Below are 25,465 nucleotides of genomic sequence, written 5' to 3'. Positions count from 1 at the left end.
ATGAAGTGTTTTGAATAAAGTGCCCCCCCCCCCCCCCCCCCCCTCCTCCTCCTCCCCCTAATTTAAGCCTGTGATTCAGCTTCTCCTACAAGCTGTAACAAGATTGCGTGTGTCATTTGACTAAGTGTTTAACAGTGGTTTTGGTATCCCGGTTCTGCGGTTCACTACCATTGGCTGGAGTTTGTTTAAACTAAACTAAACTCCCACTATGGAGCTCTCACAGCTCTCATTGCTCAAGCAAATTACAGTGCATTGTGGGATTACCCTGCTACTCCATTCAAGCCAATTCTTTCCTTCCCCCTCTCCCACCATTTTTCTCTTATCCTCCCTTTTCTCTATTCATGCCCACTTCTTTGAACCAAACATAAACAAAACATAAGTTTCCATTTCCTCTTATATATTTACTTAATCCAGTCTTTTTACACATATTTCCTCTTTTGTTTTCATTCTGTCATCTTTACCTCACCTCATAGCTTTTTTTTTCTGCAGGCGACTTGCATCCTAACTGAGATATTTCTGTGGCCACATGCCTCCAGATGTTGGCCTTCAGTTGTTCAAAGCCAGCTGGGAGTCATTACTGGGCACATTGTACCAAACCTCTTCGCCTTCTCTCTTTAAACCCCTCCCACACCTCCACACACTCAGTTCCCATGGCCACAGTGCTCGTCTGTGGGAATTCAAACAAGTAGGATCTGGCGAATGCCGAATTTGGCATGTGTGTGGTGCTTCAGGCATGATTTGGCAGAATATTGTAGTAACATTACAGTATTAAACTCTAAGCTCCCAAAGCCACCCATGTTGCACCAATTATAATATGAAGCGAACTGTAACACCAAATCTGGCAACATGAAGAATTAAACATGTTGAAATCAGTCCAACATTTCAAGGCTGAATGTCTTTGTGTTATGAAACTGAAGGTTTGCTAACAATAAAAAGAAGATCTGGTTCAGTGAATTTGAAAAAAAATCAATTGAATTTGAATAGGGTTTGGATGTTTTAGCAGCTGCAGGGTTTTTCCGAGTAAGAATCCAATTGGGAAGGCTTGTTCTTAGCAGTCACTGTTAAAAAAAATAGTGGATTAAAAAATGAAATAAAAAAAGAAAGGAAAAAAAGAATGAAACCAAACATTACTGTTCAAAAGTTTGAGGTCGATATGACTTTTTAAAATGTCTTTTAAAAGTCTGCATTTATTTGATCAAAAATATAGTAAAAGCAGTAACATTAAGAAATATTATTACAATTTAAAGGTAGGGTAGGTCTAGGGTAGGTTTGTTTTTCTGGTTGAGGCTCTCTTCACATCCTGATAGCAATCAATAATAGAAGTGATCTAAACATTAAAACATGTAGGCCTACATATATCTTCTGCGGAAGTCTCAGGACCAAACATTTTTAATCACTCATTCATACTATATAGAACATACTTTTTTAGCGTTCGTGAAGTAATTACTTAATCAAAATAAATACCAAGAGAGAATGCGATTTCGGATGCGGACAGACAGGTGCACCACAAACATCAGCCGCCTTTTACAGTTCCTCCTGAACCAAAACAACGAGCTTATGCTGCGTTCACGCCATAACTAGACAGCAATCCGTGGCGTTCTACCCTGAGCTGTTATGCATTTCTATGTCAACACTATCAACCCCATAGATCAACCAACGCTATCTCACGACCAATTCGTACGAATTCGTACGAATGATAAAAAGTTGGCTAATTCGTACTAATTCGTACGACCTCACTCGTACGAATTTGTACGATTTGTCTAAACCCACGTGATGGGTAGGTTTAGGGGCGGGGTCAGGGGTAGGTCATTCGTATGAATTCATACGAATTGGCCAATTCGTAAAATATGTACGATTTTGCAAAAAGCCACTTTGTAGAATTTTTACGTTTTCCCGTGATATCGGGCTGGATCAACCCCTAAATGAATCTGCAGCAGTCAGGTGGTACAAGTAAAACCTCTGTAAGTTGTTTACGTTTATTATTATTGTAATATTATGTGAGGGTGGGATCTAATCCTTTAAAGCTTGCTATTGCTAGACGCTCCAAAATGACCTACCCTATACCTTTTAAATAACTGTTTGCTAATTTACTATATTTTTTAAATGTAATGCTCAAGAAACATTTATTATTAACATCAATGTTGAAATTGGTTGTGCCTCTTAATATTTAACGCATTTGTTGCTGAATTATTCATTTAAAGTCTTTCTCTTCCAGGAAAACAGAAAACGGAAACAGATTCCTTCTTGTAAATTCAAAGTTGTGGTCATTTCTCACTAAGAGACATACTAACATGTTTGCACAAAAAACAAAACAAAAAACAAAATCTATAAATGTTTAATGGCTGCTGTGGTTTCATGCTCCCTAGAGTTGGGAAAGGAAATGGACACCATGGCAAAACCTCAACAGATGACGGTGAGATTACACCGCTGCTACTGAAGCCCTGACCAGAGATGAACTCGTAGGTTTAACACACTTGCTGTGAAGGTGGCGACACTAATGTAGAGCACAGATGGCTTCACATGGTGCTTTTGAGAAGCGGAGAGGTAAAGTTTTTAAATATGGTAATTAGTAATGGGTAAACTTGAAGGTCGTGGATACAATCCAAATCCGTAATATATTCTGGAGGGTAAAATCAGACCAAATCAGACAATTCATACACGTGCATGAAATGTTTATCTTAAAGCATTGGTTCATCTAACAGATGCTAATGATGTACTGAAGGTAGGATGGATAGATGAATGGACAGGGTGCCAGTCTTTCAACAACTCTTGCACATGCAAATGTTAAGTGTTTTGTTTACCTGAAAGGAATCTAGTGAAACTATTATTTTAATGTATCACAGTTGTTCTATGTCTTTTCTAGGGGAAATGAGGATTAATGAGAAACTGTACAATGGCTAAAACGAATCCACATGTGATCTGTTTACAGCAATGCGAATCACACTTCATGCTTTGTCACCTCGGGATACTGAATAAACTGATCCAGGAGTTGGCATTCATGACATTCACGGGATTCACCGATTTGATTCACCTGGCTCTTAAAAGACAAGAGAAATGAATGGGACGGAGAATAGAGAACATTAAATACTAGCTTTAAATAAACAAATAAAAGTTTAGGGTCAGTGATTTTTTATTTATTTTTTATAGAAATGCATGCATTCAATTGATCAAAAGTGACTGATGATTTCTGAAGGATCATGTGACACTAAAGACTGGAGTAATGTCATATAACTACTAACCCTGAACCTATCCCTAAACCTATCTTAAACCATGTAATTACCTTATGTTACCAGTACTTTCTTGGGTAAATACTGTACACTGTAAGTACACATACTGTAAAATAAAGTGTAACCATAAAAATATATCAAAATATTACTGTTTTTACTGTATTTTGATCAAATAAATCCAGCCTTGGTCAACAGAAATGTGTATCCTGAATCATTAGGCTGGTAAGTGCATTTTTGCCCTGTTTCATGTCTATTCTCTTGCCAAGAATTGTATGGGCAGGTTTAAATGGCCTTGTCAGATGATATCAGTTCTTAGCTGCTTTTGGGTGAGGAAAGCATTATGTCACATAGAAAAACCACAGCCAGATCTCTAATGACATATTGCATGTTGTCAGGGGGTTGTGGTTGTTAACTGGATGTTTTCCATGTGGAGACTTGGCGTTATACATTGTCATGTTGCCGTTGTACAAATTTATAGGCAATCCCATTCACTGTGAACAAGCAACAAGTGTTCATCTTCTCCAGGATTTTTTTCTTATTGGATAAACAGAATATCTCAAATCGTTTTTCAACACTAATATTATAAGGGACACAAAATACAGAGTGCAAAAATGATTTATTATTGCATTAAGTCAGATTTTCAAATGTACAGTAGCCATAAATTGATGAAGATTTTTGTGGCATATGCAAGGAGATAAATTAGATAAATTACTAAGAAAAGCAATTTAAGACATTCTCCTATAACAAGTAAATTGACACTGATCGTCCACAGCATCCAGCATCACAGCATTCCAAGATTGTTTGTGGAATTTGTGCATGCATCTTATTTTCAAGATGGACAAATGACAGAGGCGTTAGTGGTGGGGTGTAGCATCCTTTATTTCAAATCCCTTTACAATAGCCCCGAATCTGGACTCAAATACACTTCTGACATGAGAAACCTGGTGAATTCTTTGTCTAAAGGCACAAAGAGCTATTTTGAAGAAACCTGCATTTGAATAACTAAAGGAGCAAGTGTAGTGTTTCCATTAGTAGCACCAAATTGATATTCAAGTTTTGATTTTAACGCAAACAATTAAGTGTACCACAGACAAATGAAAATAAAGAATTGACTTGTTGCAAGCAGGGTCAAAAATAAACACAATTCCTTTTGAATTTTTTAGATAGATAGATGACATAACTGTGAAATGACTTGATTAATCCCTGTACTTTAGTGACTCAGTGACATAAAAAAGAGGCTTTTTTTTTTTAAGAATTCTGACATAGGCTAATTATTTACTGTCTTTTACAAAATGAAACTGAGACTATAAAAAAAACTTTTACGTTCAGATATATCATTCACATGAAAAATAGACAAAAAACTACAACAATCAAAGCTTGTGGTATACTGCCGCAGACTCCCTTCAATCCTGGACCCCTCCCACTACCCAATCACCCTCTCGACTCCAGGGAAATCTTGCGGGAGACAGTTTGGTAAAAGACCCCAGTGACCAATGAGCGGTAGTCGGGTACTTTGAAAAGGTGGCGGTAGGCGTACGTGTTGTCATACTCCCGGCCACGGCTCACCAGGGTGCGCAGATGTGCCTCGTTCACCTGATTTCCCACGGCCAGTACGTACAGCTCAATGCCCGCTCTGCTCACCAGCTCCACGGCTTTCTCAATCTGGACGGCGTTGACACCTTGGGAACGACCATCCGAAAACACCAGCAACTTCTTCTTCCTTTGCCTGCCAGCTCTGAAGCGCTCGATGGCGAAGCTGAGAGCGTTTGTTACCTGCGTGCCTTGACTCTGGAACTTGGCTCCTGTGATTTTAGCCACCACCTGGGTGGCGTTTGAGGAAAATTCAGCCTCCAAGTTGGCATTGTTGCTGTACTGGCCAACGCCAACCCGGACCTGGAAGCCTCCTCTTTCTGCTGACAGAAAACGCTTAGCCAGCATCTGTGAGAAATCCTTGGTCATCTCGAAGTTCTTGGAGCCCACGCTGGCCGAGCTGTCCATCATGATGAGGACATCGGTGTTGTCAACAAATGAAACTGGAGAAGAGGAAAAGGGTGTTACCATTATTATCTAATGGTCTAAAAGCTAACAAATCTGGTTTTTGTGTTCTCAAATAAATACTTACTTGGACAAGTATAAGTTGGACACTTCTTGTCTGTGAAAAAAGCACAGTGTAATAAATAAGGCTTTCTCAAAATCAGATCTAGAACTCATAAAGCACCGTAATTTTGCAGCAGAGACTGTATTTGACCTACCTTCACAGATTTTCTGAGTCAGGTTTTGCAGGAAACTGTCATCCAGAAGAAGACCAAAGTTGTTCAGGACAAAGGAGAAACCTTGTCTGGGATCATTTTTACACACAACCTCATCAAGCTGTTCTCGATTGGGATTCCTTTCGGCATAATCCGCGACTCCAACGCCACCAACCTGCCAGAAACCAGAAGTGAGTCGAGGTTCCCATCTACCAGTAAATCCTTTCTGGTTGTGAATTTCATTTAACCTCATTTCATGGGACCATACTTGGATCCCAATAACATGAAATGTCATTGGATCACAAGTTCTCCCTAACTAAACATCATGGCATTACGTCTGCGGCATATTAGATTCATATAATTGAATAATTAATTATATTTCTGTGGAAACCGTTTCTGTACATTTCATCCTCAAAGATCCATTAAAGCTCATTAGCTCCAAGTTCCACCCAGGCTAATTGGAAAAACGTGCCTGTTGCAACATTTCTGCAAATATATATTACGTTGCTTCTTGCATGTTTCGCGACGCTTTCAAAATTAAATATCCAATGAGTGGTATTGTTCAGCTTTATCTGAAACAGATGAACGTGAATCTGGAAATGGTATCGCAACAGTTCAGCGACAAAATGCCAAGGTCATATAGTATTGTTTATTAATCAATAATCTGTCTGGTAAACAGAATGTGTGAACAGGAATAAAAGTTGGTGGTGTTTTACTCCCACTAGTGTTTATTTCAGCTGGAAACTGCAGTGAATTGTACTGTATGCTAAGTACATTTTGGAGTAGAGGCACGTTTTTCCTATGAGCCTTGGTTGTCCAAGTTTATTAGGTTTACCTTCAGTCCCTTGCCACACAGCACGTTTAGGGGCATTTTGTCCCTCCTGGTGTCAGAGCGTCCATCAGTTAGAACAAGGATCACACTCTTCTCCGTCACTAGCTTGCTAATCATGTTTTTTAGCGAGTAATCCAGAGCTTCTCCAGTGTACGTGGCTTCAGCTAGCCAGCGCAACTCTTTCACAGCTCTAAAGTGAAGGACAGAGATCATTTTTCTTAATTTCTTCAGACACAATGCCAGACATGCACACAAAATGCAAGCTCATCTGATGAGGAACGAATTCCTTCAAGCTACAGAAGAGTAACTTGAAGTTATTATTACCATATGTGTGCAGATTATGGCTTTTAAAACAAAAGAACATTGATATTTCATACTGTTTTAGGTCTGTCAGGGTCTTAATGTTGGGGTCACCAAGCTGTACGGCCTCCTGAGCATTAGCACCGCTGTACTGCACCACGCCAATACGAGACTCATTGGCACCAAACTGCAAAAAAGAAATAGGAAACTCAACTTAAATGCATCTATTATCATTAGAATTTGGAATTCATTTAGAAGAGCCCATGCATCTAGTATGTAACCACCACATCTTCAAGATTAAAGGGGACCACATGTAATAATTTAAGAAACAACCATTGAAACCCATATCGGTTTACCACTAATCTGAATATGAAGGGGATTGTGTCTTTCTCAGGGTCTATCATGATTACAGCCCCAATGAATACAAGTTGACAGTTAACTGAAGTGTTAATGAGTCTCATAGTAAAAAAGAAAATTAAAAAACAAATACCTGTCTTAACTTGAGTCTGTCCATGACCGTCACAATGAAGTCTTTAGCAATGGCAAAGTTAGAAGCACCAATACTCTCAGAGCTGTCCACAATGAAAGCAATGTCCAGGGGTCCGCATGTGCATTCTTAAACAATACATGTATTGTAAGATGGCATTGCAGAACACTAAATAAAACAGTTTGAAATATTTCTTAAAGTTCAAAGTCTTGGGACTTACCACAGCAAGCTGTAAGAAAGAAAGTGAAAACAGATTACATTTGCATCAAATTTGCCAATATTAGGCAGATCAGAAACGTATGGTCTATCAAAACATTCAAAGTAAGGGATCCACAATAATTTTGCAATTTTACAGATGGAAGAATCTGGTCAGGAAATAATATGAGTTCATAAAAGTTTGTACATTTATGATTTTAAAACAGCAGTTGATGCTCTGACCTAAATACCTGACCATTTGTTTCTCTTATTTTTTAATTTGTTAACCCAAAAGGAGAATATTTAGAAGAGCATATCATATTTAATCTGTGGTGGCAATGAATAGAACAATGGCCTATTTAAATCCTCTGTTATATAAAATAAAAGACAGAACTAGGCAAAAGAAATGTTATATTTGGGAGGAAAAATGAATGGTAAAACTCCAATATACACAAAGCAGCCTAATCTAAAGTGAATGGTTGGATGTTTGTCTTGTTGGCTGAAACAGACTTTCGTCTGAACAATTTTCTCAGACTTTTTCTTTGGACAATTTCGTCTGCTTTTTCTCTTGCACCTGGGGTCTCATTCATAATACATTTCACACACTGATTTAACTCTTACATGAAAAATGTAATTTATAAAATTAACTGACACAACAACACAGTGAAGATTTTGCTTTACAAAAGCAACTCAAGATGAATGGACAGGGCTGAAGCCAAATGGCCGTATAGGGAGGACAATATTAATAACCCGCAAAAATTGGGCCATATCAAGTAAAATAGCAGTCCACGAAACATTATTTGCAGCTGATTGGCTGATACTGTCAAATCCTATTCCTTCAAACTGATGTGTACTTTCACACTGAACTTTTACACACTTCTGTTCAAAGAATCAGTGTTTTCTCTCCAATTGGATTATGTCCTGTTTTCACATGCTCGGATGGTGATATTAAATATCTAAGTTAAGCTTCCAAAACTAATATTTATGAAAAACGTGCACAATATGAGCATTTATATGAATCCATTCTGGGTTAAAAGCTATGGCTCCTGCAAGAGTTATAAAACAAAATAATGAATTTCTAAAAACAATAAACACGCTTCTTGGGCATAAACTGATTAATTAAAAACTGGCATAATACTTTGTGCAACTTCAGTGGATCTACATATTATACATATGAATGCATGAGTTTTGAGGAAAAAGCACATTTACACACACACACACACAGTATTGTATACTGAAATCTGCTTTGCTCAAGAAAATCAAGATTTTGTAGAGGGCCTAAAATATTCCTTGAGCTGCAAATGAATAGTGCTTTTTACTAAGAGGCAAAGTATCTCAGTGTTTTTTTTTTTTTTTTTTTTGCATGCTCTCTACTGGCCTGCAAAGTTTTGTGAACACTGAGCTGGCTAGGTGGATTGCTGTATCATCACTTCATGGCACGAGTCGACATTACGCTGTTAAATCAATGTGGGCGACAGACAGGTCGCCATTTATGGAGGCAGTGAAACGGAGTAGTGAGTCATGAGTAAATACAAAAACAGGTCTACTCACAGCACATCTTCATGATGATATCCAGAATCTCACATTCCTACAAAGAGAGGGAGAGAGAGAGAGACATTAATGGAGAGAGACTGCTGCCTCTGCAACTGATTTTCTCTGTCGCCATTTTGTATCACAAAATGGAGCCACAAGTCCATGTTTTTTTAATTACAGGAAATTCTGCACTTTCTGCACATCGCCCCCCAGAGACTCGCAATTACTACAAATAAACTTTTTAAAAGTGTATTTCCTCTTGTGCTGAAGGATGAAAACACATACTATGCCGATAAAGGGGTCACAAGGAATACAATTTCCCCCAATCTTTTGATAAAAAAAGATCATTGTACTATTCAAATGATATGCTAATCTTTCTCTCCAGTAAAAAAAGAGACCATTTTATTTTAAACTATACTGGGAAAAAAAGCTGACTCATCATCAGATATATACTTTGGATACACATGTACACATGACGGTCACTTTTACATTGCCTATTTGGTATTCAGAAATTTTATTATAGATAGTATAGATTATAGATATAAAAGAGATATTATAATATTCCTAAACACCAGAATAACTAATAGTATGAGTAAAATGTGTCCGGTTGTGTCCTGGCTGTGTAGCACCTACAGCTCTGCAGATCCTTCTGAAGGAAGAGCAGCAGGAACAAACAGCTGAAGTTTAAGGTCCCTCATCAGTCTGATCGTAACAGTTTATACGCCACTTTTCAGCACAGATTGATGACAAATGAGACTGGACTATCTAATTTCATATGCAAAAGGCTGATGGCTTAAAGGCACGGCAGCAAAATATTAGCCTGTTTAATTCTATAATGGAGAAAATGGTTAAGTAATGAATGTTTTTTTTTTATAATTCTTTTTTTGGGGGGGGGGGGGGGGGGGGGGGGGGGACATTACACATTACAAGTAGCCTTCAGGGAATTTTTTTTTTACAAAATAAACCCTTCAAATGTCAATCTTAAAGACTTCAAATCTATAGTGTCGTGCATTCATTTCTTTGCAGATACAATTGGAACAAGCCAGCTGTCGTGTGCTATTAAAGGATGCTTTTATTCCACAAAAACACAAGTCTGGTATGTGCTTGGGCCTTGGCTAGAGATTACCATAGCTACTGCCTATCAGCGATGTGGAATTCACAAAAATAACGGAAAGTGAATTGTGGAATGTCCAGGATCATTTATTATCAAGAGCACTGTCACCCTCTTTGTCTCTTCATACAGGAAACTGTGCTGGAAAATTTGCATTAGATTATATCCAGTAATGTGTGCTTTCTTTGATTTGTGCATTCAGCAAAACCCAGTTTATTCAAATCAAACTCACTCACATCTGCTCCTTGAGGCCCAGGTGGTCCTGGTGGTCCCTGTGCATGAATACAAGACAGGTGAAATATACAATGTGCACATGAAGACACATACTGTACTAGTATCGAACAAAATAAACAGGTCTTTGAAAGGGTCAATGTCTGTTTTGTTACATGCTACACAGATGTAATTCTGCCAGAGCAAAGAAGCTCTGAATCTCTTCCCAAATAAGAGCATTTTTGAGACAGTCAAGTCTCCTCCTCTCTGGATGTCATCCAGTGGCAAAGAGGAACATCACGAAATTGCAGGCTGAGAGAAATTTCCCTTCCCACACACCCATAATTCATGGCTGTTTAATGCCGTTCTACATAACTGAAGATTTCTACACTTAAAAACTTCTCTTGGCTCCTCTAGACAGTGTAAGAGCCTTGAAAATATAGTAATGCCAATCACCTTCTAAATGTATCTAATGAGATTGTGTGTCATTTAAGGATGTTTAACCAAGTTCAGGTCCAGGTTTTCTGGCATGCTTTAGCTTAAGGGAGCATGTTAACTGCGGCCAATGGTATTTTTGATTCTATATCAAGCGAACACTAAAATTTGTTTTTCTAACTTTTATTTAGCCAAAGTTTTGGGGTTAGATTTGTTGATTACATTCCATTGTATTTCTCAACAAAAGGTTGAAACTGAACTTTCTTGCGCCTTTGGATCTCAGGCATTCAATCCAACAGCAGATCGGCATGTCTACGTTTCACTGATTCAGAATACAGATACATTATTTAAAGTGTGTCAGGATGCTGACATAAGCACATGGTACAGAAAATCATGCTCATATGAACCCTCATTGGAGAACATGAATCACAATATGAACAACTATAACCATTTTTATCGTTAAACCCTTACAAAAGTAGGGAAAAATACAGTAAACACAGACTGAAAACATTGAAATGGTGCATTCACACTTACAGGATTTCCTTCAGGTCCTCGGTGACCTTTGGCTCCTTTAGGCCCAAGTGGTCCTGGGCTGTTGTTCTGTGGAAAACAAGATATGAACATTTAGCCTGGAAAATACTATGTATACAGTGTTATAAGTAGCTGTACCATTTTTATTCTTTCCCCACCATTTCTGTAATTATGACAACGCTTTCCCAATGCCGGCGCAATTTTTTAGAGGTTGCACTGGCTCAGCAACATTGCCCAACATCAAATGGCAAACAAAATGAAAGCAGAACGAAACTGCGCTACTCATTTGTGCTTCACGGACCGTTTATTTGTTTGGATCAATAATAGACAGCTCAGCGCCCGAGCTAATCGCAAGATCACACGACACGGTTACTACACAGTGATGGAAGATCCAGTTAAGAAATCAGTGCTACCAAATACTTCCTGTAGAACTTTAGAACAATAATGTTAATTATGGTATTGCAGGTTGATTTAACCCCCTGGGGTCGGCAATCACGCCGGCATGATCTGCTCGCTTTTTTTCTTATCAGTGCAAAAGAGACTCAAAATACTCGATTTTGATCTTACATATAAGTGTTATCATTCGATCCTGTTAAGTGTCTATATATACTCACAATAAAAACAAAGTGTTGTGCTTTTTGCCAAATAAAGAAACTAAACATGATGCGAGTTCTGCCTTCTCTCTGTCAGTGAAGTCCATTCTGAAACGCGTCCGAAAATTAACTGTAACTCAGCGAATACTCAGTCCCACAGTCACACAGGCATAAAGCTTGAATTCTCTTCTTTTGAATGAAACAATTTATATAAAAAACTAATATTCTCAGTTTATGTAATCTGTATGAAAAGAGAGAGATGTCAGTCTTCTCATTTCATCTCATTAAGTGTTAATGTGACCACGCCCACGGAGAACGCGCGCTATTCAAACACAAATGATCTGAGGCGATCCATGCAAACGTGTCAACGCCAAAATCAGCTGGATAAAACACATCAAGTTTAATCAGACTTGTGCACTTTACGCGGTTTAGTTTCATTTCGAGGAGCAACGGATCCATCTGAGGATTGTAGTAAGTTCTTTATTATTAAGTGCTTTGTTCTAATCACGATATGCAATAGATATGCAATGTAAACCACAAAAATACTGTTAAAGCTGTGCCACTAAATTTTCTGCTTTTGCTCCTAAAAATTTTCAGTAAGGGGCTACAGAGCTCCTAGTATAAAAAAGTTAGTCTAGAGCCCTGTGGTGGAATTTTCTGTCATTTATGACAACACTTGCCCACCATTAATGGAATTTTTTCACTGTTTTAGGCAAGGGGTACTATTATGCATCTTCTGAAAGAGTGCAGAATCTCTGGATCCAAAAACAAGCAAACAAGAAACCGAAACAAGTGACAGAACACGCTAATGCAATCGTCAAACATTCAACAGCATATCAATCAAAATTGCCTAACGTTATCGAATGAAATGTCCTTAGGGGGGGTGTTGATGGACTTGATCTACTCAATCTATTCACATACTCAATCAATCTTCAAAATCTATTCATATGCCTCTTAATCCCAGCCTCAGTCTTTTGGACCTCACTGTAATATCAATACTATGAACATCGCAATCAGCTTAAAACCCTCCGAGACAACTATCTCCATTTATTCAGCTGTCTCTGCACAGTTTTGCCACCAGCCCAGCAGATATGTTAATTTCTGTCTCGTGCCAGATCATGGTCAGACGGTGAGATAATACTAACCACCTGTCCCCACTACAAGCCGTCTCTCCCATGCTGCTTCAATTACCTTCAAATTCCTCACTTCAAAGTCCACAACTGTCACAGTCACAGATGTTCTCCTAGCTCACAGGACGAGGTTAAATGATGGCGTCATGCCAATACTGTTATGGCTCATTGTGATTACCTTGACAGATACTGGACCAAATGTGGGCCCCTCGGGTTTGGGAGAGGCCGGAGGAGCCCAATCAATTGTTTACAAGCACAGAAAAACATTTCCAAACAGTCTTGGCCAGCAGAAAGATAGAGCCAAACACAAGGAAAAACACCTTCATGGCTCATATGGAGCAGATGTGAGGCCCTGAATAAAAATTTATACAAAATAACATATACACACCATATATACTGTACACTTCTACATTATAAACACATCAATTTGGCTAAGTAAGAACATGTTCACCTAGAAAAATAAACACATTCCACTGCTAACATGTATAATCAACAGAATGCTAATGCTCCAAACAAATGCAGCTAAAGCCAACACATCACCTGACAGCTTTAGGAGAAGCAAAGTAAATAAAATTTCCTTTCCCACAAAAAGTAGATCAGGCTTCAAGCTGGTTGCTATAAACTATTTTTTTGTTTCAGCCACAGTTGGTTCTATGCAATGAACTCAAACTAGATTGCTAGCATACTGTATGCTAGTGTTCTGAGTGGTTCATATAGCACGTTGCTATGCAGGGTGTTCTGGTGGTGGCTATCATGCTTAACTGATTAGAAAAGTATTAATAAAAAAGAACAATTGATGGGTTGCATATTATTTAAAACCCTAAGAAAAAGTAATCTTGGTTGACTTAGCAAACACCAATATTAACAGAAGTCTTCAGAAATGTCTTAACCAGAATGATCACTATGCAAATGTTCATATATCATGCAAACATTGTTTGATTAATAAAGGCCTTTCTGTAGCCCAAACATTCAAGTGTGTTTCCAATCACAGCAGTTTAACTTTACTTTAAATCAGTGTTTGTTTCAGCTTGTTAAAGAGTTCTTCGTTCTGTATTATTCCCTACAGACCTGATGATTATAATAAAGAGCCTCTGGCCATTCTTTAAGATTCAGTTGTAAAACACGTGGTAAACATTTTAATTTATGGGCACTGCAATTCTGCTAATGATTACTTTTGGATTCTAAATGCATTCTAGATGAATGCTAGTATGGTAAACTACTCAAAACTTTTTACAGGGGGTCTTTAGGTTTTTGTGAGTAGTTGAAGAGAGTTACAGAGAGGTGATAAACACAAGGGTATCGTAAATTGCTGAACTTTGAATGCATCTGTCTAAATAGCCATTGCATTTTCATGTTTTAGGCTCAAAACATGCTCTAAGTGAACTCTTCTAGCTAAACAAGTTTGTTGTCTTCTGAAATGTGTCTGAACACAATTCAGAACAACATGCAAGTGCATTTTCATCCTTGTCACAAGAGGCAGTATAGAGGACGTCATAGTCCAATAAGAAACCACTGGGTACTATATACTGTATGGAAACCTTGTATTTCCATATTTAATTTTTTTAATTTTTTTATAAATCATTACTATTGGTCACCCTTTAACTCTGTCTATGGGTTTTGCAAATATTTAAAATGCTTGTGACTAAACCACGTAACTCCACTGGATCCTCAAACTGATGTATGGCCTTAATTTTTTTTTTATTTTTTTTTTGCAGTTTAGTGTTGCTTGTCTTCGCAAACACCACCAATATCAGAAGTCTTGCAGAAAGGGTATACGTCTTCAATAGAAAGATCACTAAGTGTAAACAGTTTACACACATATGCTGCAAAATGTGTGTGGCTTGTAAACATCCTGTATGATTTATTTGGTCTTTCTGAAGCCCAAACATTCAAAGGTGCATTCAATCACTGCTCAACAAACAAACAAAAACAAAATGTGTGAGAGAGACCAACCATTTTAAAATTAGAACATAATTTTTAAAGAAAGAACCATGAACAGCCAACAGATGAAAAACAATTCTTCCACATATGCACGTCTCCACCGCTTCCTTGAAGGTTTTGGTTTTGCAGGGACAAAGACAAACACAATGATGAATAGTGAAGCTGTCTGGGCGTTAGATCACCAAAAATCGACTCCAGATGACTGAAGATGAAAGCTTGTGAGCATATGTATTTGTTGCTATTTTGCGTCGGCTTGTACAACCACAATGAAGAGACTAAAAATGGTTTTGATGTCAAAATCAGCGCTTTGAAGCATGTGTGATACGTTTACAGCCGGCATTTACCTTGTCACTCGACTAACATCCCAAACATGGGTGGGTGCTATGAACAAAACCTCATATCATGGTTATTTTATTATATATGTGATAATCCACATCTAGGTGTGTATTACATGATTTTAAAGTACAACATGAAGGCAAAGAACCACCCAACTCGAAGCGGAGGCAAAGTGCATCAAAATCGTGAACTGCACACCTAGACGCAGATTATCCTGCTTACATCATGATCTCTTAGCCTGGGAAAACCCAGACAACTTCCGGCAAATTTAGATTTGCTCTGCAAGTAGTCTGGCAAAGAGCTCATTCAAGCCCATTTCTAATCCCTCGAAATCGCGGCACCAATCAGAAACGTTGGGGCGGGCTTTACACGATGACGATCGCTCTGATTGGTTTTAGGTCTATCCAATTGCGCCCAGAGGCATTTGAGCGACGACCGTTGGTGAAGCGCAGCAACTTTTAAATGCATTATTATATTAAAATTGCAAACACATGAGGACAGTCTCCATGAAAGACCCACTGGCAGATGAACGTGCTACTACATTTCTCTCCGAAACGGTAGGAAATGAAATTAGATTTAATAGAGGATTTTAACTGTGACAAGATGATTGACAGGGCAGTTTACTGACACAGTAAGATTATTGACACAAATGTCACACTATAATGTTACATTATAAATTAATACAATGAGGTTATGTATTAATACAAAATAAATACTTAATAAAAAATAGATAGGCCTACTTAAATAAAAAGTTTTAACTTTTTCTTTACTCTTTTACTAACTCTTTGAAACTTCTGAAAACAAACTGTCACAAAACACATTAAATAAATTATTTGCAAAATATCCTATAACGTTTTGCAACACTTTGCAGTTTGAATGATGTCTTGTATGAACATGACGGAGTTCATGTTCCACTGTTCGATCGCGCCCGCGCCTCACACACACACACACACACACACACACACACACACACACACACACACACACACACACACACACACAACATTCCAGCATTGTAATCTTGACATAGCAGCCTGTTCATTATAGCCGCAATAAAATATAATAATAAAATAGTCAACCTAATATATAAAAATTACGCTTCTCTGTTTAAATAGTCAGTAATACAATTTGTACCATTCAGCGTAAGCTCCGCTCCACTGCAATGTTTCCAAGCACTTTTTTGCGCGTGTGAAGAGGATGATTTTTTTCCGTCGATATTGGAACGTGAGTTAAGTACAAAGGCTATAATAAAGAATAGTTTACCATCCAAATACATCGCGAAAGTTGAAACATTTAGATTCTAAGCGAGATACATGAGCCCAACGCCGCTTACTTTCACTTTCGCTTTAAATTATTTCGTTTTGGCTTGTTTATAGTTATTTTTTTATTCTTGTTCTGTTCTGAATATTATTAAATTTAAAGGATAAATCATTGAATTAAATGTCAATCATCAATCATTGATCAAATCAAATTTTTGTGACATGGCTTAACATTACCGTGACTTTGCGCACGAATTGTCTATGCACGCGAGGTTAAGCGCATGACTGGCAGACACAGCAGCAGTTGTAGGCAGGTATATTGATCATGAAATCAGAATTTTCTTGTCTTGAATTAGTCATTAATTCATTCATGTCACTTGTTTAAGTTAATTCATAAGTAAAAAAAAAAAAAAAGCAGCAAGCAGCCGCTTAGTTCGCTTATGCCTCGGGCCGGCTCTGTTTATTTGAATTAATTACTGAGAGATTGAGCGATAGATACATTAGATGTGTTTGTGAATTATCTATGTCCTTCTAACAATGAAGCAGTGAGTTAAATTACTTCAAAAACAGTGACACTTCTGAGAAGTATAATGTAGAGATTCAGTGGCAAAGCTACTTTATTCATAAAAGTTACAGGGCAGACTTTGACAAGTTTCTGTGCTCCTCAATGCTTCTGTGTGTGCGCAGCGTGATCTCCAATCTCTGTGTATGAGTGAGGTGTGTGTGTGCTTTAATGAAAGCAGTGGGTTAATATAGAATGGTTATTAAACTGACTGGAACTACCTATGCATTAAACCATTTTTAATGCACACCTTCCAGGCAATCAGAATAAAGAATTCTGACAGACCATGGTATAAATATATATTTAATAAAAATAACCACGTGATAATGTCTATTTTGGATGATTAATTGACTTATGGGTTAAAAATGAAAGTTTCTCCTTCATTTTGAACTTTGTGGGTGCAATAAAAGATCAATTGAACAATCTCATATTGTCTCATATAATAAAAAACATACAAACAATAAACAGACTCAAAACAATAAAATAAATATTATAAAATGGATAGTTCTAACTTTAAAAACTGACTTGATTAGTCATATTTGCAAGTCTGTATTCATGTACCAAGTATTAAAAACAATGTAAACTCAACATAAACTTAAACTCAACTTAAACTAACTATATTGAAATATTCCTACCATCACACAATATATAGCATCCTACGGCCCCGTCCTACCACAAATATGTTCCAGATGTAAGGAAGTGACATAATGAAATGGAATCTATGGTGTGATATTACAAAGTCTGCAGTCCATGCTTTTGTCCAGCACATTTGGAAGTTTGGATTGTTGGATTACAAAACAAACAGTTTAAAATCTACCTGCTGAGAACTGAGTGCTAAAGGAAAACGCTGCAATCTAAATCCTTCAGATGTACAAAATGGCCAGAACGATCAAAGCACCGAATGTGCGGGACATTTCCTCAAACATTTTTGCTGAGGAAGTGCACAGCTAGACAACATAAACCACAATAGGAGAAGCAATTAGTCAGTGGAGACGGCGGTAGAGCGTAAGTGTTTGCTTTATACCTTGTTTGTTTCTGTTGTTCAGATTAATATTTGCTGCCAGGAATGATTAATTTGTTTAACACGTATTTCTATTTTCTACTTGCAATATAATTTGTATTTTGAGTGCACTTATTTGTTATTAGAATAATAGTTGTCGGCTAACAAGAAGGTATTCGTTATTTGTATTGCTGGATGGAGGAGGTATCCAAAGCACATCAACTGGTAATGGGGGTTCCTCAGGGATCAGTTCTTGGACCCCTCCTCTTCTCCGTATATCACTGGGACCCATCGTACAGGCACATGGTTTCTCCTACCATTGCTATGCTGATGACACACAACTCTACATTTCAACCAGATGATCCAATGGTAGCTGCACAGATCGTAGACCGCCTGGCGGACATCTTTGCATGAATGAAAGAACATCACCTGCAGCTCAACTTGGCAAAGACAGAGCTTCTCATCTTCCCTGCCATCAACAATAATCTCAGCGAGTTGGGGATGGGGTAATCTTTGATGACCAGCTGACTTTCAAAGACCACATTACAAAGACAGCTTGATCATGCAGGTTTGCACTGCACAATATCAGGAAGATCAGGCCCTTCCTAACAGAGCAAGAGCATGCTACACAACTTCTTGTCCAGGCCCTTGTCATTCTCGACTGGACAACTGCAATGCTCTTCTGGCTGGACTTCCATCTTGTGCAATTAAACCTCTACAAATGATTCAGAACGCAGAAGCACTACCGGTCTTCAACAAGACTAAGAGAGTCCACATCACACCTCTCTTTATCTCTCTGCACCTGCTATCAGTTGCATCTCGCATCAAGTTCAAGACATTAATGCTTGCATACAGAACAGCCACGGACTGCTCCCTCCTACCTCCACTCTCTGTAAAGAGTCTACATCCCCTCCAGAAGCCTGATCGATAAATGAGCGGCGCCTCATCACAGAGAGGCACAAAATCACTTTCCAGAATGTTCTCATTCACTGTTCCTTGCTGCTGGAATGACCTTCCCAACCCTATCCAGAACACCAAATCCCTGACAACATTCAAGAGACATCTGAAAACACATCTCTTCCATGAACACTTAACTGCATCCTACAAAAAAAAACAAAAAAAAATCTATGCTTTAACTTAATCCCTCCCTGCTATAGTTTCTCCAACTCTGAACAATGTTTGAAACTTTGGGCCCTATCTTACACCCGGCGCAATGTAGCAACAAGCAAGTGATTTTTGCTAGTTTCAGTCCGACGTAGTTATCATTTTCACGTCCTGCGCCACGTTGTTTAAATAGCAAATGCATTTGCGCCCATTTGTGCGCCCATGGGCGTGCTGGTCTGAAAACAAGGTGTGTTCTGGCGCATTGTTGGCGCGTTGCTATTTTGAGGCAACAGAAATAGACAGTGCCATTGACCAACTGAAACCTGGTCTAAAGTCAATGGTGCAATATTTATTTTGTTATTTAATCAGCGCGTTAGTAATGTGCGCCTATAGGCTGGTCCACAATGCGCGTACACTCTGCTTATTAAACACACAAGGATGCACAGCAGCACACAAACAAACATGCCAAATATTTAAAATAAAAGGATTACAATGTAAAAGCAAAAGTGGATTTGGACACGCCCTAAGTGAACTTGCGCCGTGCGCGTTAGACCATGCGCTTAGATAGTTAAAATAGGGCCCTTTGTGTTACTGTACGAGCACATCTTGTGTTTATTTGCTTCCTATGATTAATCGCTTGTTGTATTCATCATTTGTAAGTCTCTGGATAAAAGCGTCATCTTGTAAATGTAAATATTAGCCATGATATATGCAGTCAAGTCCCTGCAGACTTCCAAGACTGGATGGGAATAAGTCTGATTGATGAATGCACAGGATCAAAGCTACTAGTCAAGCTGCTAGTGTTTTTTTGACCACCCCAGACCAACAGGGTGAACGTGAATAACATTCCAATCAACCAATCAGATTTGAGGGATAGGTTTACAGTTAATGTCAAGTTTAGAAAGTTTAGGTTTGGTGCTTCTTATTCACCTACTGTATCATTTCCCTCAGATTTTAGGGATAAGTTAGAGTATGTTTAGAGTTAGGTTTAAATGGTAAATGGACTGCATTTATATAGCGCTTTCACAGACCCAATGGCCACCAAAGCGCTTTACAATATTGCCTCACATTCACCCATTCACTCACTCATTCATACACCGACGGCGGTGTCAGCCATGCAAGGCGATCCAGCTCGTCGGGAGCAGCTGGGGTTAGGTGTCTTGCTCAAGGACACCTCGACACTTGGTCAAGTGGAACCGGGGATTGAACCACCAACCACCAACTACTTTAGTGGTAGGAATAGAGTTAGAACTATGTTTTTGGACAGGACTGTAGATCAAGAAACAAACAAAGATGTTGATCCAGGAACATGGCTTACTTGGCAAAATCACAGTGACCAGATAGACAGAGCTGTTTATTTTGGGATGAAATCAGAATATTTCCACTTGTAAACACAGACAGGGAAGAGAATGATTGCATCTTTAAGAGGTTTGTACATGTGTGGGACCAACAAAAACAAAAACAACACAGCCCAAAACTGGAACGTGAGGAAATCTCCTTTAAAGGCGTCCATACTCAAAATATGCATGTTAGTTTGTGATTAGCTCAAATTAAGTGTTGTTTTGCTGTTTTAGTGTGCTGCTACGAGGTTGCTAGGAGAGAGGTTGCCAGGTAGTTGCCCAAACCGATGATTTGAGACATTATTCATGTACACATACTGTACAAAGCGCTAACATTTAAAACATAGGTTAGGAGTTTCTATTTATGAGCAACAGTAGCAATCTCCACTAATAAACTTAAAAATGTACTACATGGATATTGCATCCTCCCAAAAAGAAGAGATGTTAATGCAGTGGCCAAATTAATCATATTGAACATTTTAACTTTCCAAAAAAATATGCAAGATTTGCACCAATAACACTTCTACTGTCTCGTTTTAGCTGTTTTAGTTTTAGTTTTAGTTGTTTTAGCTGTTCTAAAACAACATTTCAAAACTGAACTGGACAGCAGGAGTCCTCAATTAATTGGCCAAATCCCAACCTCTTCAAAACAATTTCCACCATTTAAATCAATCATCAGACACAGAAAACAGCACTGTGTCGAAACCTGTGACTCTTCTACAGCACATGTTGTTTTGTGAGAGCGCTGGAGACCCATCTGTTGGACTGAAAGTGTGTGGGGGCTGTTAAATAATGTAATCCAGCTGAAGAGTCTGGCTTTAGAAAAGTGTAAAACATGAACTTTTCAACACATTTCTGCTCTCAAGCATTCTTGTTTATCCAAACTGATATTTTAATTATTAGGCATCTCTAAAAAAGTTTTGTTTATTAATACATGCATTCAAATGTGACAAAGTTGGTTACCCTGTTGTAGTATACCAAAAAAAGAAAACTTGGCTCACAATAAAAAAAAAACCCTGAAGAAATCAAATCATCTCAAGACTTCCTTTCTAGCGGTTTGAAACTAAGTTAAATAAAGATACAGCCTCTTGAACTTTGCTTCCTTGAATCCATGACAACAAGATATATACAGTGCACTGCTGCCTAAACACAACGCTAGCGACAGCGACCGAAACGCTGAGAGGCTCCAGGATTCTCAATGATGTACGTGTGACCGACACAAAAACTTCTTTAAATTGCAGAAATGAATAGTAAATTTTGTGAAATTATGTTTTAGTTTTTTGTATGGAGTCATGGGGCGGCCATGTTAAAATCACATGACCAATCAAAACTGCTTGCTTTATTTCAGAAACCGTCCTATTATTGGACACTTTCTTTTGCAGAATACATTTGCAGAACTATTGCTGACTGAGAACGGCACTACGGCATGTTATCGGTGACTAAAGATTTTTTGCATTTGCATGAACCTGAAATTATTTTGCTGAGTATTTTAACCAAGACAAATGTTGCACATTTAACACACCCTGTTTGGTTCGATTAAAACGAACCCTGGTGCGATTGCTCTGTTAATGCGGTTTATTTGAATAAGTGTGAACACTGCCATCCGAAACCTGGTGCGCACCAAACAAGCGGACCGAGACTGCTGAAAAAATGGATCTCGGTCCGCTTCAAAATAAACTCTGATGCGGTTCGAATGAAATATGAACACAACACGGACCAAAGATATGTAAACGAACCAAAAATGGTACATGATGTCGAACGCTAAAAAGGACAGAATGCTCAAGCAAACCTGTTTTTTCTCGTCATAGTCGCGATGTCGCCTATCAGTACAGGCATCAGATCCGCGTCTCCTCACAACAGATCTTTGTTTATGTATACACGTCATATACGTATATATGTAAATATACTTCATAAAAGATGACCAATCAGGTTGTGAACATATCTCTATGCCTTAAGGTTCGGTTTAGGTTTGGTGTTAAAAATGCCAATGTGAATGCTAAGTGGACCAGGACTAAATATGAATTTTTCTTTGGTCCGGACCAAACGAACAAAGCAGACCGAACTACAGGTGTAAACACACCCTCAGATTTTAAACCTTTGTTGATAGTGCTTTCGACACTGCTTAACTTGTATTGAACCCAGAACATTCCTTTAAAAGAGAAGAATTTCATGAAAAACAGAAGAAGGAAAACAAGAGAAAAGTGATATGCGCGCTATGGAAAATTTGGACAAGAAGCTAAACAAGGGGAAAAAAATGAAATAGGGTGATACAGTGTGATGAGCACAAGTGCATTTAAAATGACTCACATCTAATCCAGGGTCACCTTGCTCTCCATCATCTCCCTTGGGTCCAGGGGTTCCTTTTCCACCCTTGAAAGTGAGAAGTTAAAGAAAGTGCAAGTAAGAAGGAGGGATATTAGGTCAGATGAATTATCTTTGCTGCGTCAGCTCATCCACCATCTCCTCGTAACGTCTGGTCTCAGACTAGACGATTTACATCTGCTGTGGATGAGCAAATTCAGCTGCTATGTGTCTATTGCGATACACAATCCCTGCTGGGACACACATATGCACTAATCCCTAATGAATCAAGACGTTTGTGAATCAACAGATAGGCATGCTAATAAAACCACTAATAAATCATATGAATCATTCTCAGTATTAACATCATCTTCCATATGGAGGCTATATTTTAATCGCATGATAACCACAGACGTGAATTATATGCTCAGTTGTGGAGTGCAGGGTACAGGATTTTTCCAAATCATTTTCTCAATAGGGATTTTCTCATCAGCTCCAAGATATATGACATTTCCAAATTAATTAATTAATTAAAAACAAACAAAATTGGATGGTCTTGATGTCTTTGATGAAGGAATAAACTACTCATCCCATAACAATGGTAATATATATATATTTTTTAAATAACTAACAATATTATTAATTATAAAATAGTAACTAGTTTTTAAGTCACTGATGTGCATGAGCATGTTTCATGAAAAATATTCAAACATGCAAATATAATAGTTTGAGAGTGCAGGGAGATCTGATTACATCATTCACAATGATTTATAGACCTTATGTAGCCCCGCCCCTTTTCAGCGCTGCGCTTGTTGTCTTTTGACTTCCGGTCTGTATTTTCACAGCGATCTTGTGTATTTATGAATGAACGGCTCGTTTTAAAATCTTCCCGGTCTACTGACGTTTGTTAAGACATCTGCTTAAACATTACAATCCTCATGATAACTTTCGTTAAAGTCCCACTCCGATCATATTTATGAGCTATTTTTAAACATTCTCAGTGGTCTTTAAATGATGATTATGCCGTTTTTAGCCAAAATCCTAAAACCTGTGCCGTTTTCTGGGACTTCGCTTCAGCAGAGCGGCAGTAGCTCATTAGCAATTCGCCTCTGCGTTGTGGGCGGAGCCGTTGGCTGAAGCGAGATACATAGGCAGCAACAGCCTCTTTCTGTCTTTCTTTCTTTCTGTCTGTCAACACAGAAAACATTTCATCACTGGATAGTTTTTTTCGTTTAATTAAAGTGTTGTTTTATGTCAGCTGAATGTCCGGAACGCTTTTCAGAGAAGATAAGGCAACTTATTTAGCACAATTCACACCCAGCGGCAATTCAGAAAAAGAAAAAAAAATCTCCGAATGCTCCACATGAAACTTTGGTCTTCCGACCTTTTACCGCCGTGTCGATTTATTTTGATTAATATGTGCGAGGGAGAGAGAGCAAGACAGCGCTTAGTTTGGAGACGGTGAGGTCTTGTTTACATTTTCGCCTGGCTCCGAAGACAGAGAGTGCGCGCGCGCGCGTCCGGGTCTCTCTCTCTCTGCTCGTTCTTTCAGTTATAAACATGTCCTGTCACAAGCGCAGCAGTTCATCTACATTACTCACCGATCAAATAAGACTTTGGCGGGACAAAAATTCACTTTAGCGGGCGCTAAAACAAGTTCAATGCAGGAAAATTCATGCGTGAATTTAACTGAGTAGTACATGACCATGCACTCGCACAAATGCGACCACATAAAATTTTAACTCACACATTCTCAAAAAATGGTCGCAGTCTGGAACCCTGGAACGTAATCCATTCATCTCTCACAGCAACATGTTTTGGTAAAGCATGAAAGCTAATACCAATATCTCTCCTCTTAGCATTGCAACCCGCTACCGCACATAGGTATTGATCCGCCATCGTCTTCTCTCTACTCCTGAACCTGACCGGGCGGGCCCCGCCCAGTGGAGTTACTACGTCACAACTCCAGTCTATTTTAGCCGGCATTTTAGCGTCTGCTACTGATTCACAGCCATTTGAATGCAGAAATACTCAGAAATACAACTTTGAGCTTATTTTTCTCAAGATATGTCCTCTAGCATAAGAAAAATGCCACAAGAACATGTTAACACCTAGAAAAACATGATTTTCATCGGAGTGGGTCTTTAAAGGGATACTTCAGGATTTAGCATTAAGCTTTGTATTAGTAGAAAACCTGTAGTATTTTCGAATTACCTTGCTTTCCACCCTCATATCCCCCTGAGATGAGAGATTTATGTATTTTTTGTCTGGAAAAAATCCTCCGATGACGCAAAAATCGTCATTTTGCGTCATCGGAGGATTTTTTGGCCAGAGGCTAAAGACTACAGCCAGTAGTAGGGGCTGTCCCGCATGTTTTCAACCCGCCCATATAGGGTGGGATCTCACTCACAGAATGTACACAATAGAGTCAGTCGTCTTTCTTTGGAAGCTAACAGGCTCTTGTTCTGTGGAGAAAGCTGAGTAGTTGGAGAAATCTGAGTAGTAGGGGTTACCATCCTCTTTTTCCCGGACATGTCTGGCCGTCGAGATCGTCCAAAATGTCCGGGATTCGTCTTTTGGTTTCTGCAGTCGCCATTCATTGTTTACATGCACACCTTTTGTTTCAATCTAACTGAATTCATTCCGATTGGTGAATCTGAATGTAGTGTTTACGTGAACGGTAAACAAGTGATCGGTTGATGTGCGTTTTAACATTGCTAAGAAAATTCCCGCTCCTCCGTGAGAGATCCGAGATCGGTGCGTCTCAGGAATGACGCCACCGGCCTCGC

At 38.6% G+C, this 25,465-nt stretch overlaps 1 protein-coding gene across 1 annotated transcript in view; it reads right to left on the bottom strand.

Annotated features, from left to right (window-relative positions):
* Positions 1-4,085: 4,085 nt before the first annotated feature.
* col6a1 (collagen, type VI, alpha 1) overlaps positions 4,086-25,465 on the bottom strand; it is a 40,261-nt gene continuing 18,881 nt past the window's right edge. The window contains exons 25-35 of the mRNA XM_082155513.1: positions 22,683-22,745; positions 11,114-11,179; positions 10,171-10,206; positions 8,842-8,878; positions 7,316-7,324; positions 7,099-7,223; positions 6,686-6,795; positions 6,312-6,498; positions 5,480-5,651; positions 5,350-5,379; positions 4,086-5,260 (exon numbers count right to left, since the gene is read on the bottom strand). Of these exons, the coding sequence (XP_082011639.1) occupies positions 4,659-5,260; positions 5,350-5,379; positions 5,480-5,651; positions 6,312-6,498; positions 6,686-6,795; positions 7,099-7,223; positions 7,316-7,324; positions 8,842-8,878; positions 10,171-10,206; positions 11,114-11,179; positions 22,683-22,745 (1,437 nt within the window). The 3' untranslated portion in view covers positions 4,086-4,658. The remainder of the gene's footprint in view (positions 5,261-5,349; positions 5,380-5,479; positions 5,652-6,311; positions 6,499-6,685; positions 6,796-7,098; positions 7,224-7,315; positions 7,325-8,841; positions 8,879-10,170; positions 10,207-11,113; positions 11,180-22,682; positions 22,746-25,465) is intronic.

The sequence above is a fragment of the Leuciscus leuciscus genome (genome assembly GCF_965113295.1).
Source record: "Leuciscus leuciscus genome assembly, chromosome: 23".
Taxonomy (NCBI): Eukaryota; Metazoa; Chordata; class Actinopteri; order Cypriniformes; family Leuciscidae; genus Leuciscus; species Leuciscus leuciscus.
The sequence above is the reverse complement of the archived record's forward strand: the minus strand, read 5'-3'. Positions and strand labels throughout refer to the sequence as shown.